Raw genomic sequence first — 16,700 nt, forward strand, 5'->3', positions numbered from 1 at the left:
TCATAGTTAGCATTCCTTAGGCAGTTAGCCTAGCTGCATCATAGTTAACATTCCTTAGGCAGTTAGCCTAGCTGCATCATAGTTAGCATTCCTTAGGCAGTTAGCCTAGCTGCATCATAGTTAGCATTCCTTAGGCAGTTAGCCTAGCTGCATCATAGTTAGCATTCCTTAGGCAGTTAGCCTAGCTGCATCATAGTTAGCATTCCTTAGGCAGTTAGCCTAGCTGCATCATAGTTAGCATTCCTTAGGCAGTTAGCCTAGCTGCATCATAGTTAACATTCCTTAGGCAGTTAGCCTAGCTGCATCATAGTTAACATTCCTTAGGCAGTTAGCCTAGCTGCATGATAGTTAACATTCCTTAGGCAGTTAGCCTAGCTGCATCATAGCTAACATTCCTTAGGCAGTTAGCCTAGCTGCATGATAGTTAACATTCCTTAGGCAGTTAGCCTAGCTGCATCATAGTTAACATTCCTTAGGCAGTTAGCCTAGCTGCATCATAGTTAGCATTCCTTAGGCAGTTAGCCTAGCTGCATCATAGTTAGCATTCCTTAGGCAGTTAGCCTAGCTGCATCATAGCTAACATTCCTTAGGCAGTTAGCCTAGCTGCATCATAGTTAGCATTCCATACTATCAGAAACAGCAAGACGCCCTAAACAATGCTATACAATTGTAAAGAGAACCAGCATGGGAACAGCCGTCCCATAGTCTCACATACAAACTAAATGGAGCGAAGGGCAGCCTGATCCGAGACATACAAAACAACAATCTTTTTATTCATGGTTGCAAAAAAAAAACGAACTCGGGTTGTTAGCCTTCTTCGTTACGGTCGCGTTAGCCGTCTTTTTTTTTTGGTTTGTTTTTGTTTTAGTAATGTGAATCGTTTCTGTTCACACTGAGGTAAAGAACGGAATAATGGAAGGAATGAATCCGAGCCTCACGCTTATCACCTTGTGGAAGGTTGGGGCTTCCAGCGAGGCTTGGATTTCATTGGCCTTGTCTGGTGTGATTGTAGATCCTTCAGCCGAAGTCGCGAGAGTACGTTTCCCCATAGTATGTTGTACCGAAGTTGACTGACTAAAAAGGGAACATTTACTCCAAACGTAATCTTGATTAAGCCAGAACTAAATTCTTACGTAAATGGTCAGATACAAATGGCATGGTTTCCATGTGTTGCCATGCCAATACGAATAGACTGCAAAAAATGTTTAACACAAGCTGCACATCTATACATTATGATTCTAAAGCGGAGTGCAGTCCTTGGGGTTCCTTCCTACTTTTTCCAACTGCTTTTAAAACATTTATTTTTATTTTTTAGAGAGACAGACTGAACTACAACTTCTGTTTATGAACAAAAATGAATTGTGGAGAAAAGGGGGGTAGAGAAAGAGTCAGAGGTAGAGAGAGTCAGGGAGAGAGAAAGAGTCAGAGGTAGAGAGAGTCAGGGAGAGAGAAAGAGTCAGGGGTAGAGAGAGTCAGGGAGAGAGAAAGAGTCAGGGGTAGAGAGAGTCAGGGAGAGAGAAAGAGTCAGAGGTAGAGAGAGTCAGGGAGAGAGAAAGAGTCAGGGGTAGAGAGAGTCAGGGAGAGAGAAAGAGTCAGGGGTAGAGAGAGTCAGGGAGAGAGAAAGAGTCAGGGGTAGAGAGAGTCAGGGAGAGAGAAAGAGTCAGGGGTAGAGAGAGTCAGGGAGAGAGAAAGAGTCAGGGGTAGAGAGAGTCAGGGAGAGAGAAAGAGTCAGAGGTAGAGAGAGTCAGGGAGAGAGAAAGAGTCAGGGGTAGAGAGAGAGTTAGGGAGAGAGAAAGAGTCAGAGGTAGAGAGAGTCAGGGAGAGAGAAAGAGTCAGAGGTAGAGACAGAGTCAGGGAGAGAGAAAGAGTCAGGGGTAGAGAGAGTCAGGGAGAGAGAAAGAGTCAGGGGTAGAGAGAGTCAGGGAGAGAGAAAGAGTCAGGGGTAGAGAGAGTCAGGGAGAGAGAAAGAGTCAGGGGTAGAGAGAGTCAGGGAGAGAGAAAGAGTCAGAGGTAGAGAGAGTCAGGGAGAGAGAAAGAGTCAGGGGTAGAGAGAGTCAGGGAGAGAGAAAGAGTCAGAGGTAGAGACAGAGTCAGGAAGAGAGAAAGAGTCAGAGGTAGAGACAGAGTCAGGGAGAGAGAAAGAGTCAGGGGTAGAGAGAGTCAGGGAGAGAGAAAGAGTCAGGGGTAGAGAGAGTCAGGGAGAGAGAAAGAGTCAGGGGTAGAGAGAGTCAGGGAGAGAGAAAGAGTCAGAGGTAGAGACAGAGTCAGGAAGAGAGAAAGAGTCAGAGGTAGAGACAGAGTCAGGGAGAGAGAAAGAGTCAGGGGTAGAGAGAGTCAGGGAGAGAGAAAGAGTCAGGGGTAGAGACAGAGTTAGGGAGAGAGAAAGAGTCAGAGGTAGAGAGAGTCAGGGAGAGAGAAAGAGTCAGAGGTAGAGACAGAGTCAGGGAGAGAGAAAGAGTCAGGGGTAGAGAGAGTCAGGGAGAGAGAAAGAGTCAGGGGTAGAGAGAGTCAGGGAGAGAGAAAGAGTCAGGGGTAGAGACAGAGTTAGGGAGAGAGAAAGAGTCAGAGGTAGAGAGAGTCAGGGAGAGAGAAAGAGTCAGGGGTAGAGAGAGTCAGGGAGAGAGAAAGAGTCAGGGGTAGAGAGAGAGTTAGGGAGAGAGAAAGAGTCAGAGGTAGAGAGAGTCAGGGAGAGAGAAAGAGTCAGAGGTAGAGACAGAGTCAGGGAGAGAGAAAGAGTCAGGGGTAGAGAGAGAGTTAGGGAGAGAGAAAGAGTCAGAGGTAGAGAGAGTCAGGGAGAGAGAAAGAGTCAGAGGTAGAGAGAGTCAGGGAGAGAGAGATCGGAGAATCAGAGAAAGAGGGAGACGGATAGAGAGAAAGAGAGGAGAGGGTGTGAAAGAGAGGAGGGAGAGAGAGAGAGACAGAGAGAGAGAAAGACAGGAGAAAGAGAGAAAGAGGGAGACAGAGCGAGAGAAAGAGAGGAGAGGGAGAGTGAGACAGGGAGAGAGAGAGAGAAAGAGTGAGACAGAGAGAGTGAAAGAGAGGAGAGAGATTGTGAAAGAGAGGAGAGAGAGAGTGTGAAAGAGAGGAGAGAAAGAGTGTGAAAGAGAGGAGAGAGAGAGTGTGAAAGAGAGGAGAGAGAGAGTGTGAAAGAGAGGAGAGAAAGAGTGTGAAAGAGAGGAGAGAGAGAGTGTGAAAGAGAGGAGAGAGAGAGTGAAAGAGAGGAGAGAGAGAGTGTGAAAGAGAGGAGAGAAAGAGTGTGAAAGAGAGGAGAGAGAGAGTGAAAGAGAGGAGAGAGAGAGTGTGAAAGAGAGGAGAGAGAGAGTGTGAAAGAGAGGAGAGAGAGAGTGAAAGAGAGGAGAGAGAGAGGGAGAGAGGAGAGAGAGAGAAAGACACGCTTCTTTAAGTGCTGTAAGCTCCAGATGATGTTTGACCTGTGTGGGCTGACAACACAACACGTTTCATCCGTGTGTCCGTGTGTGCTTGCACTTCCAAAAAAATGCTTTTATTATAGCGTGTCATCTCCTGCCCCCTGGGGCTGCATACCTGTCGAATAACTGCCAAAGAGGAGAGGCCTCTGCCTCTGCATGCAGGTAACCGAGGGCAATGGGACAGGAAGTGATACGGAAGAAGCAGCCGAGCAAGCCATTTGGGGGAAAGGAGATACTCTTTACCCCAGAATTCTGGTTCTGCCATTTGTTGTGCAAGTTGTGACAGGAATGTGTTGAAAGGGTATAAAGCGTACGGAACTTTCACTGTAATCCACACAGCTGAGGAGAAGATAGTTCTTAGACTAACTAGAGTTCACTGGACGGCTACAACACACACACACACACTTAGAAAAACCACAAGATATCAGGACTAAAACAGACTGTGATGGGTGAGTATCCTGTAACTGTGTGTGTCTGTGTGTGTGTGTGTGTGTGTGTGTGTCTTTGCGGTCCTAACACATCATTTGGTAACACTTAACCATGTCATAATATGTCTTAACAGCTGACATAACTTGTCATAACCTGTCATAATATGATCATAACTCTGTCATGACCCATATATTTACACCTGTTGAGACATATATATTGCGTTATTTTTATGGCTCGTTATGGACACCTACATAAAAGAGTGTCGAACCCCAAATTTATTCATAGCACCTTTTGCCCTGTCAAGAAGTTTCCTTTCATTTGAAAATGTGTTTCTTAAATCCTTTGTTGTTGTTGTCGTTGTGAATTCTTTACGGTCGTGTTTTTTGGTTTGTTTGTTGATGCACTATGACCCTCCTGTGTCCGACTAAGAAAATACCATTTATGACACTGTCAAGAGGCATTATGACATCATAATCAAATAAGCCAGATAGGCCAATCACGTACTGTACATGCCCTTACATCAGTCCTCAGTCACAAAGAGGGTGTCTTGTCCTGCTCCTACATTCAGCCCAGTCATCAACAAACAGAGCATTGGTGTAGGTGCATAGTCTTCCCTGTGGCTCAGTTGGTAGAGCATGGTGTATGCAATGCCAGGGTTGTGGGTTTGATTCCCACGGGGGGCCAGTACAAAAAAAAATGCATGAAATAAAATGTATGCATTCACTACTGTAAGTCGCTCTGGATAAGAGCATCTGCTAAATGACTAAAAAATGGAAATGTGTGCACAATTAAAATTTTAATTGAACATGGTCAATTAAAACAAATATATATATAACATAAACATACTGTTGACAGGTAGGCTATGGTGTAAAGGAATGTTTTACCTTGTGTGGCATGTTTTGTGGGATTTGGCACGTTTATGTAGGTGTCATAACCAGCCATAAAATAACGCAATATATGTCACAACAGGTCTAAATATATGTGTCATGACAAGTTATGACAAGTTAGTTCAGCTGTTATGACATGGTTATGAACTTGTCATAAACGTTTTACGACGCTCAAAAGGTGGAAAAAGTACTCAATTGTCGTCATACTTGAGTAAAAGTAAAAGATACCCTTAATAGAAAATAACTCAAGTAAAAGTGAAAGTCACCCAGTAAAATATTACTTGAGTAAAAGTCAAAAAGTATTTGGTTTTAAATATACTGAAGTACAGTAGTGGAAAAAGTACTAAATTGTCACAAGTAAATACTATAAATCAAACTCTTTATATTAAGCAAACCAGACGGCACGATTTCCTTATTTAAAAAAAAAAAATTAACAAACAGGGGCACACTCCAACACTCAGACATCATTTACAAACTAAATATTTGTGTTTAGTGAGTCCTCCAGATCAGAGGCAGTAGATGACCAGGGATATTCTCTGTTTAGTGAGTCCACCAGATCAGAGGCAGTAGGGACGACCAGGGATGTTCTCTGTTTAGTGAGTCTGCTGCCAGATCAGAGGCAGTAGAGATGACCAGGGATGTTCTCTGTTTAGTGAGTCTGCAGCCAGATCAGAGGCAGTAGGGATGACCAGGGATGTTCTCTGTTTAGTGAGTCCTCCAGATCAGAGGCAGTAGAGATGACCAGGGATGTTCTCTGTTTAGTGAGTCTGCTGCCAGATCAGAGGCAGTAGGGATGACCAGGGATGTTCTCTGTTTAGTGAGTCTGCAGCCAGATCAGAGGCAGTAGGGATGACCAGGGATGTTCTCTGTTTAGTGAGTCCTCCAGATCAGAGGCAGTAGGGATGACCAGGGATGTTCTCTGTTTAGTGAGTCTGCTGCCAGATCAGAGGGAGTAGGGATGACCAGGGATGTTCTCTTGACAAGTGTATGAATTAGACAATTTTCCTGTCCTGCTACGCATTCAAAATGCAACGAGTACTTTTGGGTGTCAGGGAAAATGTATGGAGTATAAAGTATATTATTTTCTTAAGAATGTAGTGAAGTAAAAGTAAAAGTTGTCAAAAATATAAATAGTAAAGTAAAGTACAAATACCCCCCCCAACAAAAAAATATATATACTTAAGAGGTACTTTAAAGTATTTTTACTAAAGTACTTTATACCGCTGGGTGTCAAGTAACGTGTTACCTTTATCCATTAACACACTTGACTAACCTACTCAGCCAACAAACCATTCATTAGTGCTGGGCTAGATCAACCATGTTCATACCATGGTGCTACTATGGTATGAACATTCATAACATGGTATACATCTGAATCATGGAAATGTATGATGGTTTTAGCCTTGAAGTATGATGTTACTACCATGTTACTACCATTGTATCTAAATAATACCATGGTATTGCCTGATTTATACCATGGTAGATGTGGATCATGGAAATACCCTTTTTTAGTTGTGTTTTATTTATTTTTTTACACTTTTTTTCTCCACGATTTCGTGGTATCCAATTGGTAGTGACAGCCCTGTCCCATCGCTGCAACTCCCGTACGGATTCGGGAGAGGCGAAAGGTTGAGAGCCACGCATCCTCCCGAAACACAACCCAGCCATGCCGCCCTGCTTCTTGACACAACACCTGGTTAAACTGGAAGCCAGCCTCTCCAATGTGTCTGTGAAAACACCGTACGTCAACCGTGTCAGCGTGCATTGCGACCAGCCCGCCACAGGTGTCGCTAGTGCATGATGGGACAGGAACATCCCTGCCGGCCAAATACGTCTTTAGACATTTTTGCAAATATATTACAATTTTTTTAAACTGAAATATCACATTTTACATAAGTATTCAGACGCTTTACTCAGTACTTTGTTGAAGCACCTTTGGCAGTGATTACAGCCTTGAGTCTTCTTGGGTATGATGCTACAAGCTTTGCACACCTGTATTTGGGGAGTTTCTCCCATTCTTCTCTGCAGATCTTCCGGGCTCTGGCTCTCTCACTCCTGCATTGTCTTGGCTGTGTGCTTATGGTCGTTGTCCTGTTGGAAGGTGAACCTTCGCCCCAGTCTGACGTCCTGAGCGATCTAGAGCAGGTTTTCATCAAGCATCTATCTGTACTTTGCTCGTTCATCTTTCCCTCGATCCTGACTAGTCTCTCATTCCTTTCCGCTGAAAAACATCTCCACAGCATGATGCTAGCACCACCATGCTTCACCGTAGAGATGGTGCCAGGTTTCCTCCAGATGTGACGCTTGGCATTCAGGCCAAAGCATTAAATCTTGGTTTCATCAGACCAGAGACTCTTGTTTCTCATGGTCTGAGTCCTTTAGGTGCCTTTTGGCGAACTCCAAGCGGGCTTTCATGTGCCTTTTACTGAGGAGTAGCTCCCATCTGGCCACTCTACAATAAAAGCCTGATTGGTGGAGTGCTGCAGAGATGGTTGTCCTTCTTAAAGGTTCTCCCATCTCCACAGAGGAACTCTACTCTGTCAGAGTGACCATCGGGTTCTTGGTCACCTCCCTGACCAAGGCCCTTCTTATGTAAATAAGATATTTCTGCTTTTTCATTTTCAATACATTTGCAAAAATGTTTAAAAACCTGTTTTTGCTTTGTCATTATGTAGTATTGTGTGTAGATTGGTGAGGAAATACATTTTATTTCATCCATTTTAGAATAAGGCTGTAACGTAACAAAATGTGGAAAAAGTAAATACTTTCCGAATACACTGTACATTGATGAATTTATACGAAACAAAAATATAAACGCTACATGGAAAGGTCCCATGAGCTGAAATAAAGATCCCAGAAATGTTTCATACACCCAAAAAGTTTATTTCTCTAAAATGTTTGTGTTTATGCCACAAATTTGTTTACGTCCCTGTTAGTGAGCATTTCTCCTTTGCCAAGATAATCCATCCACTTGACAGATGTGGCATATCAAGAAGAAGATTAAATCGCATGATCATTACTCAGGTGCACCTTGTGCTGGGGGACAATAAAAGGCAACTTTGAAATGTGCAGTTTTTGCCACACAACACAATGCCACATATGTCTCAAGTTGAGGCAGCATCCAATTGGCATGCTGACTGCAGGAATGTCCACCAGAGCTATTGCCAGATATTTTAATGTTCATTTCTCTACCATAAGCCGCCTCCAACGTCGTTTTAGAGGAATTTGTCAGTACATCCAACCGGCCTCACAACCACAGAACATGTGTAATCAGGCCAGGACCTCCACATCCTGTGGGAAACAGACCATCATAATACATTGTAAACAACTACTATGCTTTCATGTTTCACTACATGCTTCTAGTACAAAACCATGGTATGTTTTTTTTCATTGTACGACCATGGTTCATTTGTGTACCATGGTAGCTAGTACAATTAACAAAAATATACATGTTTTTTTGTCACTATCATGGCAGGAAAACACCATAGTACTGGTCAGAGTTATATGTTGTATTTTATGTATATTTTATTATATATGACTTCATCTATAGAAATATACTGCAGTAGACTATACATAATTTAATTGTATGACTTTGAATCTAAACAAACACAGCGTATGTCAAAACCCCAAAGTCGTGTGATGTAGCGTATGTGAGTGTTTTGTGGCGCAGGGAGAATAGCATTCTGCTTCTGAACTGCAGTATTGTTAGGATACAGTTGTTCTCGATACAGCTCTTCAACAGTTTTGGACCTTTCCCACCATTTTGAACAGTTCTTCCATTTTGAACAGCGCCTACATTTTGAACAGCTCCTCCATTTTGAACAGCTCCTTCATTTTGAACAGCACCTCCATTTTGAAGAGCTCCTTCATTTTGAACAGCTCCTCCATTTTGAACGTCTCCTCCATTTTGAATAGCACCTCCATTTTGAACAGCGCCTCCATTTTGAACAGCTCCTTCATTTTCAACAGCTCCTTCATTTTGAACAGCTCCTTCATTTTGAACAGCTCCTTCATTTTGAACAGCTCCTCCATTTTGAACAGCGCCTCTATTTTGAACAGCTCCTTCATTTTGAACAGCTCTTATATTTTGAACAGCTCCTCCATTTTTGCTCCTCCATTTTGAACAGCGCCTCCATTTTGAACAGCTCCTCCATTTTGAACAGCTCCTCCATTTTAGCTCCTCCATTTTGAACAGCTCCTTCATTTCGAACAGCGCCTCCATTTTGAACAGCTGCTCCATTTTAGCTCCTCCATTTTGAACAGCTCCTCCATTTTAGCTCCTCCATTTTGAACAGCTCCTCCATTTTGAACAGCTTCTTCATTTTGAACAACTCCTCCATTTTGAGCAGCTCCTCCATTTTGAACATCTCCTCCATTTTGAACAGCTCCTCCATTTTAGCTCCTCCATTTTGAACAGCTCCTCCATTTTGAACAGCTCCTCCATTTTGAACAGCTTCTTCATTTTGAACAGCTTCTTCATTTTGAACAGCTCCTCCATTTTGAACAGCTTCTTCATTTTGAACAGCACCTCCATTTTGAACAGCTCCCACATTTTGAACAGCTCCCACATTTTGAACAGCTCCCACATTTTGAACAGCTCCTCCATTTTGAACAGCTCCTCCATTTTGAGCAGCTCCTCCATTTTGAACAGCTCCTCCATTTTTAACAACTCCTTCATTTTGAACAGCTCCTTCATTTTGAACAGCTCCTCCATTTTGAACAGCTCCTCCATTTTGAACAGCTCCTCCATTTTGAACAGCTGCTCCATTTTAGCTCTTCCATTTTGAACAGCTCCTCCATTTTAGCTCCTCTATTTTGAACAGCGCCTCCATTTTGAACAGCTCCTCAATTTTGAACAGCTTCTTCATTTTGAACAGCTCCTTCATTTTGAACAGCTCCTTCATTTTGAACAGCTACTCCATTTTGAACAGCTCCTGCATTTTGAACAGCTCCTCCATTTTGAACAACTCCTCCATTTTGAACAGCTCCTTCATTTCGAACAGCGCCTCCATTTTGAACAGCTCCTCCATTTTGAACAGCTGCTCCATTTTAGCTCCTCCATTTTGAACAGCTCCTCCATTTTAGCTCCTCCATTTTGAACAGCTCCTCCATTTTGAACAGCTCCTCCATTTTGAGCAGCTCCTCCATTTTGAACATCTCCTCCATTTTAGCTCCTCCATTTTGAACAGCTCTTCCATTTTAGCTCCTCCATTTTGAACAGCTCCTCCATTTTGAGCAGCTCCTCAATTTTGAACAGCTCTTCCATTTTAGCTCCTCCATTTTGAACAGCTCCTCCATTTTGAACAGCTTCTTCATTTTGAACAGCTTCTTCATTTTGAACAGCTCCTTCATTTTTAACAGCACCTCCATTTTGAACAGCTCCCACATTTTGAACAGCTCCTCCATTTTGAACAGCTCCTCCATTTTGAACAGCTCCTCCATTTTGAACAGCTCCTTCATTTTGAACAGCTCCTCCATTTTGAACAGCTCTTGGGGTGGAAGGTAGCCTACTGGTTAAAGTGTTGGGCCAGTAACTGAAAGGTTGCTGGATCAAATTCCTGAGCTGACAAGATAAATCTGTCGTTCTGCCTCTGGACAAGGCAGTTAACCCACTGTTCCCCGGTAGGCTGTCATTGTCACTAGCGGTTCTGGGGGAGGGGGGGTCGGTTAATAGACAGTGGCAACGTGGAACATGGTATTTTGCCTGCAATGCAGTGAAGAGAACGATATGACAACAATAACGTCTAATGTAACTGGCCCCTCTAACAGTACATCTGACCCCAGCTTGGCCCCCCTTCCAGTTGAAATGGTCTAGAACCGCCACTGGTCATTGTAAATAAGAATATGTTCTTAACTGACTTGCCTCGTTAAAAATAACATGATTTAAAGCAAACGTTCATCTAGCCTAGCAACTGTCAAGCCTAATCACTAATCTGACAAGTGTCTGGACAGGTGCTAGCTTTCACCGGTCAGATCAGGAAGTACCTGATTGGTCCCATGTCCCGTGTGGCTCAGTTGGTAGAGCATGGTGTTTGCAACGCCAGGGTTGTGTGTTCGATTCCCACATGGGACCAGTATGAAAAAAAATGTATGCATTCACTACTGTAAGTTGCTCTGGATAAGAGCATCTGCTAAAATGTAAAATGTAACACACTAAGTAATTTGATTCTTTAACAACTTTAGAGCAGTGTAATTGTGTTGGTATAGAAGGACAACAGTTAAAGGTGTGAGGGGAAAAACCTTCGTTTATCTCCTTTCTTCCCGTCCCACAGACTCCACCACACTGGTTGCAGTGCTGCTTCTCCTCTCCACAGAGATCCAGTCAGCAAAACGTTCAGACAACCTTCAGCCAACACAAAGGACACTCAGCCCGGACCTCGCAGAATCCAAAATCTCCACGCTGCCTGTAAATGGTGATTTATAGGATAGAAACAGCCATTCTGTGTCTTAATGCTCCAAACGACATGGGGAAGAAGGTTTAGTGTGAGTTTAAAGGTTAGGGGCACAGGTGCTTCTTGGGAAGAAAAAAAACAGGTATTCTAATCCTGAACAAACTGGAAGGACCACTTTAGGTTTTTTTTTCTTGAAAATACTTGTGCATGTACTACAGAGTTTTACCCTTCACAACAAACGAGAGCCTTCCAGTTTGTTCAGGATTCAAATACCTGTTTCACTTGCTCCTGGCTACGCTCCACACCCCACCTTGGATAGACTGAATGGAAGGGTTAAGGGCTTTAGATTAAAGCTGCTACATTACCAGTTTGTTGTTGTTGTTCTTTAATAAAGATCTGATTGATTGATCGATCGATTGATTGATTGCAGGTAGTGATGTGGAAGAACCTCGTGTTCTGAGGATGTCAAGACCCTGTAAAGATGAGGATTCTGACTACTGCCTGAACGGACAGTGCATGTACCCCCCTGACAGCAATACCCCTGCCTGCACGTAAGACAACACACACACACGCACACACACACACACACACACACACACACACACACACACACACACACACACACACACACACACACACACACACACACACACACACAAATACAGTTACTTCAAACTAACTGAGCTCGTCAACTCTCTCTCTCTCTCTCTCTCTCTCTCTCTCTGTCTCTCTCTCTCTCTCTCTCTCTGTGTGCAGGTGTGATGCTTCCTATAGCGGAGCTCGCTGTGGTCTGTTGGTCCACCAGGCGACGCTGTGCGAGTTAGCCACAACAGAGGAGGTGATTGCCATCTGCGTGGGTGTGGCCATGTTAGTGTGCTGCCTCGCTATCGGTCTCTACTGCTGCATCAAGAGAAGGTAAGCAACTCACAGTAAATAAAACACACACACAGACCACCTGTCAGGGGCTACTACAGAGACAGGGGAAGACAGGGGAAGAGAGACGGAAAGATAATGAGAGATTTGTGATACAGCGTCAACAGGTTACGTAGAGCAGAGTGTAGCAGACGCGTCATGCCCGTAGGGGGTACAAACGCACGTATGGACTCGCAGAAGGTATGTTTGTAAATTAATTTGATCAAGCAACTGTAGGTATCCTATTGATTCTTTCTTGATGAATATGTTGTTTTTCTTGTTCGCCTGTAATACTAACCCCCTGTTAATTTCATGAAGTTGGGTTTAGCTGTCCAGCTAAAACAGGTTCCCAATCTACCAACCTCATAACTAGATACCAAGCCATTTCAGGCTATCAATCGAGTGAGAGTAGCTTATCTAACTATCTTACCTGGCATGCCTGCTGGCAAGGAGTGTAACAATTGTCCTAAAAGTTATAAATAAATCAATGTGCATCATTAATTAAAATGACAATTGAACAGGTAAAGAGGTATGGATAGATAACCTTTTGACATAGAATTAGGCATAATGTCTGTTGATCTGTCTGACTCTTTTCCCACAAAAACTCGTTTGACTCATCACATACACTGCTGTTACTGTTTATCTGTCCTGTTGCCTAGTTACTTTAGCCCTTACCTATATCTACATATCTACCTCAATTACCTCAATTACCCCTTCACATCGACTCGGTACTTCACATCAACCCCCTACGGTCGATCAACCCCCTACGGACGATGTGACTCTGTCCTTCATGTCAACCCCCTACGGACGATGTGACTCTGTCCTTCACGTCAACCCCCTACGGTCGATGTGACTCTGGCTTTCACGTCAACCCCCTACGGTCGATCAACCCCCTACAGACGATGTGACTCTGTCCTTCACGTCAACCCCCTACGGTCGATGTGACTCTGTCCTTCACGTCAACCCCCTACGGTCGATCAACCCCCTACGGTCGATGTGACTCCTGTTCTTCACATCAACCCCCTACGGTCGATGTGACTCTGGCTTTCACGTCAACCCCCAACGGTCGATCAACCCCCTACGGTCGATGTGACTCTGTCCTTCACATCAACCCCCTACGGTCGATGTGACTCTGTCCTTCACATCAACCCCCTACGGTCGATGTGACTCTGTCCTTCACGTCAACCCCCTACGGTCGATCAACCCCCTACGGTCGATGTGACTCTGTCCTTCACCTCAACCCCCTACGGTCAATCAACCCCCTACGGTCGATGTGACTCTGTCCTTCACATCAACCCCCTACGGTCGATGTGACTCCTGTCCTTCACATCAACCCCCTATGGTCGATCAACCCCCTACGGTCGATGTGACTCTGTCCTTCACCTCAACCCCCTACGGTCGATCAACCCCCTACGGTCGATGTGACTCTGTCCTTCACATCAACCCCCTACGGTCGATCAACCCCCCCCTACGGTCGATGTGACTCTGTCCTTCACATCAACCCCCTACGGTCGATGTGACTCTGTCCTTCACTTCAATCCCCTACGGTCGATCGACCCCCTATGGACCACCTCCCATCTATCCTCATGTGCTTCTGGCACCTCATAATAATATTAATAAGTGCATGACACCACTGACAAACAGAACATAGAAATATCATGAATAGAGCTGATATAATTGCTTCCTTTAATCAGAGAGGCATGTCTCTTCTAGACAACATGAGGACATAGAAGCAGAGCAAGTTGAGACAGAACTGTCTTTTGGAAACATTGGTAACGCAGAAACAAACCTCACACAGAACACAACATTTAGTCTCTACCATTAAAATATGTGTAAGATGTAATACTGGGATTTCTATCGTTTGTCTCACTTTAAATTTTCTGTCTCGACCTCCTTTTCTCTCTCTCTCTCGTTCTAGGTGTGAAAAACAGCCCCTTCTCTACAAGACCTACGGTGGCTCGGAGAACTCAGTTTGAGCCCCGTCTTCATCATCCTCACCGCCATCATCATCATCTTCATCATCAGCATCATAATTACCATCATCATCATCATCACCACCAACCTCGTCTTGTTTTGCTGTCCCAACAATTCCATAACCAACAAAGACTTCCCATATCAAATTGAGGCTATTTATTGAAATATCTAAAATAAGTTATTATTTTTGTATTTTTTTTTCATGTGTACATGTATTTAATGGGGTTTGTTTTGTAACAAATGTCTTCAAAATCCGATCCCTGTTGTCTGAAGATGGTGATTTTCATAAAGAAGTCAACATCACCAATTACATGAGAAAGGTCTACATGTTACCTCATTTAACCACCAGGTATCAGAATTACAACCGATTGAAAAGATTCCTAAAACAGCAGGGACACTATCAGTCAGCCAGGTCAGGATGAAAGAGTGGTACAAAATGGCACCATATTCCCTATATACTCTACAGCCCCGTTTATACCTGGTGCTAACATGCACCTGTTGTCACTCCAAAAATATGCAACATGATTTATTTTTTTTAACCCTAAACCTAACCCTAACCTTTGTACCGTAAAAAGATTTGCTCCCCCACCCACCTCGTAGAATTTACGATGACAAAATAACAATAACGACCCTCTGTTTATAAACGGGGATATCGACGTTACCACTTAAGCATGCGTTTGTGGCAACAAGTTAGACAAAAAGTTGGAGTTTATGGGATATTCGTCTACTTCTCTGCTATTCATAGCTGTGTGCGGAATCAAAATGTTACATACGGAACTAACGGTACAGCTGTTTTTGTAACTGCGTTTGTGGTACAGTCGTTGCAACGCAGGGCTATGAGCCAGAAGGTTGAGGGTTTTCCCGACCACCACGGACGAGCTCACTCTCCCTTCCTGTTTTGTTAGGCCTACGTCACAGAGCCGTCTGCGAACACTGATCAGCTAAGGGGGAAATCTGATTTTCAACATTCTGATGCCATATTTAGAATATAAAATATATGCAAATAATTTTTCACCAACAGGTTTCTGTGCCAATGCACCACACAACCAATAAAGAAAGCCTGCCGGCTTTGTGCGCTTCAATATCCAAGTCTATTGTGGTGTTGAAAACGAAAACTATGTAAATCTTGACAAACAGAAAATACATCCCTCCCTACCTTGTAGGCTTACCCAGGATCAAAGGCTTGACTCAGAATGTCATTAAACTTTATGGTGTTTTTGTAACAGGTGTCTCTTTCCATTCATCAAATGGCCGCTGTACAGTTTGGATTGACTGATTTTTCATTTTATTTCTCAGTCAAAAAATAAAAATACACACACACACACATACACACACACACACACACACACACACACACATAACAAAGATTTTTTTCAAGTGACTGAGATTGCATGATAAAGTTGTGGACATAAATACATATACAATGACATACAGACAGATTACAGAGACACATTACAGAGATACAGACACATTACAGAGACATTATATAGATACAGACACATTACAGAGACAGAGACATTACAGAGACAGAGACACATTACAGAGACAGAGACATTACAGAGATACAAAGACATTACAGAGACAGAGACATTACAGAGACACATTACAGAGACAGAGACATTACAGAGACACATTACAGAGACAGAGACACATTACAGATACAGAGACATTACAGAGACAGAGACATTACAGAGACACATTACAGAGACAGAGACATTACAGAGACACATTACAGAGATACAGACACATTACAGAGACATTACAGACACATTATATAGATACAGACACATTACAGAGATAGAGACACATTACAGAGACAGAGACATTACAGAGACACATTACAGAGACAGAGACATTACAGAGACAGAGACACATTACAGAGACATTACAGAGACACATTACAGAGATACAGACACATTACAGAGACAGAGACATTACAGAGACAGAGACACATTACAGAGATACAGACACATTACAGAGACAGAGACATTACAGAGACAGAGACATTACAGAGACACATTACAGAGATACAGACACATTATATAGATACAGACACATTACAGAGATACAGACACATTACAGAGACATAGACATTACAGAGACACATTACAGAGACAGAGACAGATTACAGAGACAGAGACATTACAGAGACAGAGACATTACAGAGATACAGAGACATTACAGAGACAGAGACATTACAGAGACAGAGACACATTACAGAGGCAGAGACATTACAGAGACAGAGACACATTACAGAGACAGAGACATTACAGAGATACAGACACATTACAGAGACAGAGACATTACAGAGACAGATTACAGAGACAGAGACATTACAGAGATACAGACACATTACAGAGTCAGAGACATTACAGAGACATTACAGAGACAGAGACATTACAGAGACAGAGACACATTACAGAGACATTACAGAGACACATTACAGAGATACAGACACATTACAGAGACAGAGACATTACAGAGACAGACACATTACAGAGACAGAGACATTACAGAGACAGAGACATTACAGAGACACATTACAGAGACAGAGACATTACAGAGACAGACACATTACAGAGACAGAGACATTACAGAGACAGACACATTACAGAGATACAGACACATTACAGAGACAGAGACATTACAGAGACAGAGACATTACAGAGACACATTAC

General features: G+C 43.2%; 1 protein-coding gene across 1 annotated transcript; it reads left to right on the forward strand.

Moving 5' to 3' along the window:
• Positions 1-3,591: 3,591 nt before the first annotated feature.
• LOC115165035 (epigen) lies at positions 3,592-15,326 on the forward strand. Its single transcript, XM_029718052.1, has 5 exons — positions 3,592-3,877; positions 11,017-11,157; positions 11,567-11,687; positions 11,893-12,051; positions 13,967-15,326. Exons 1-5 carry the CDS (start codon positions 3,874-3,876, stop codon positions 14,022-14,024), a joined length of 483 nt encoding a protein of 160 aa, XP_029573912.1. The 5' UTR covers positions 3,592-3,873; the 3' UTR covers positions 14,025-15,326.
• The last annotated feature ends 1,374 nt before the right edge of the window (positions 15,327-16,700 follow it).

This window comes from Salmo trutta, chromosome 27, assembly GCF_901001165.1.
Source record: "Salmo trutta chromosome 27, fSalTru1.1, whole genome shotgun sequence".
Lineage (NCBI taxonomy): Eukaryota > Metazoa > Chordata > Actinopteri > Salmoniformes > Salmonidae > Salmo > Salmo trutta.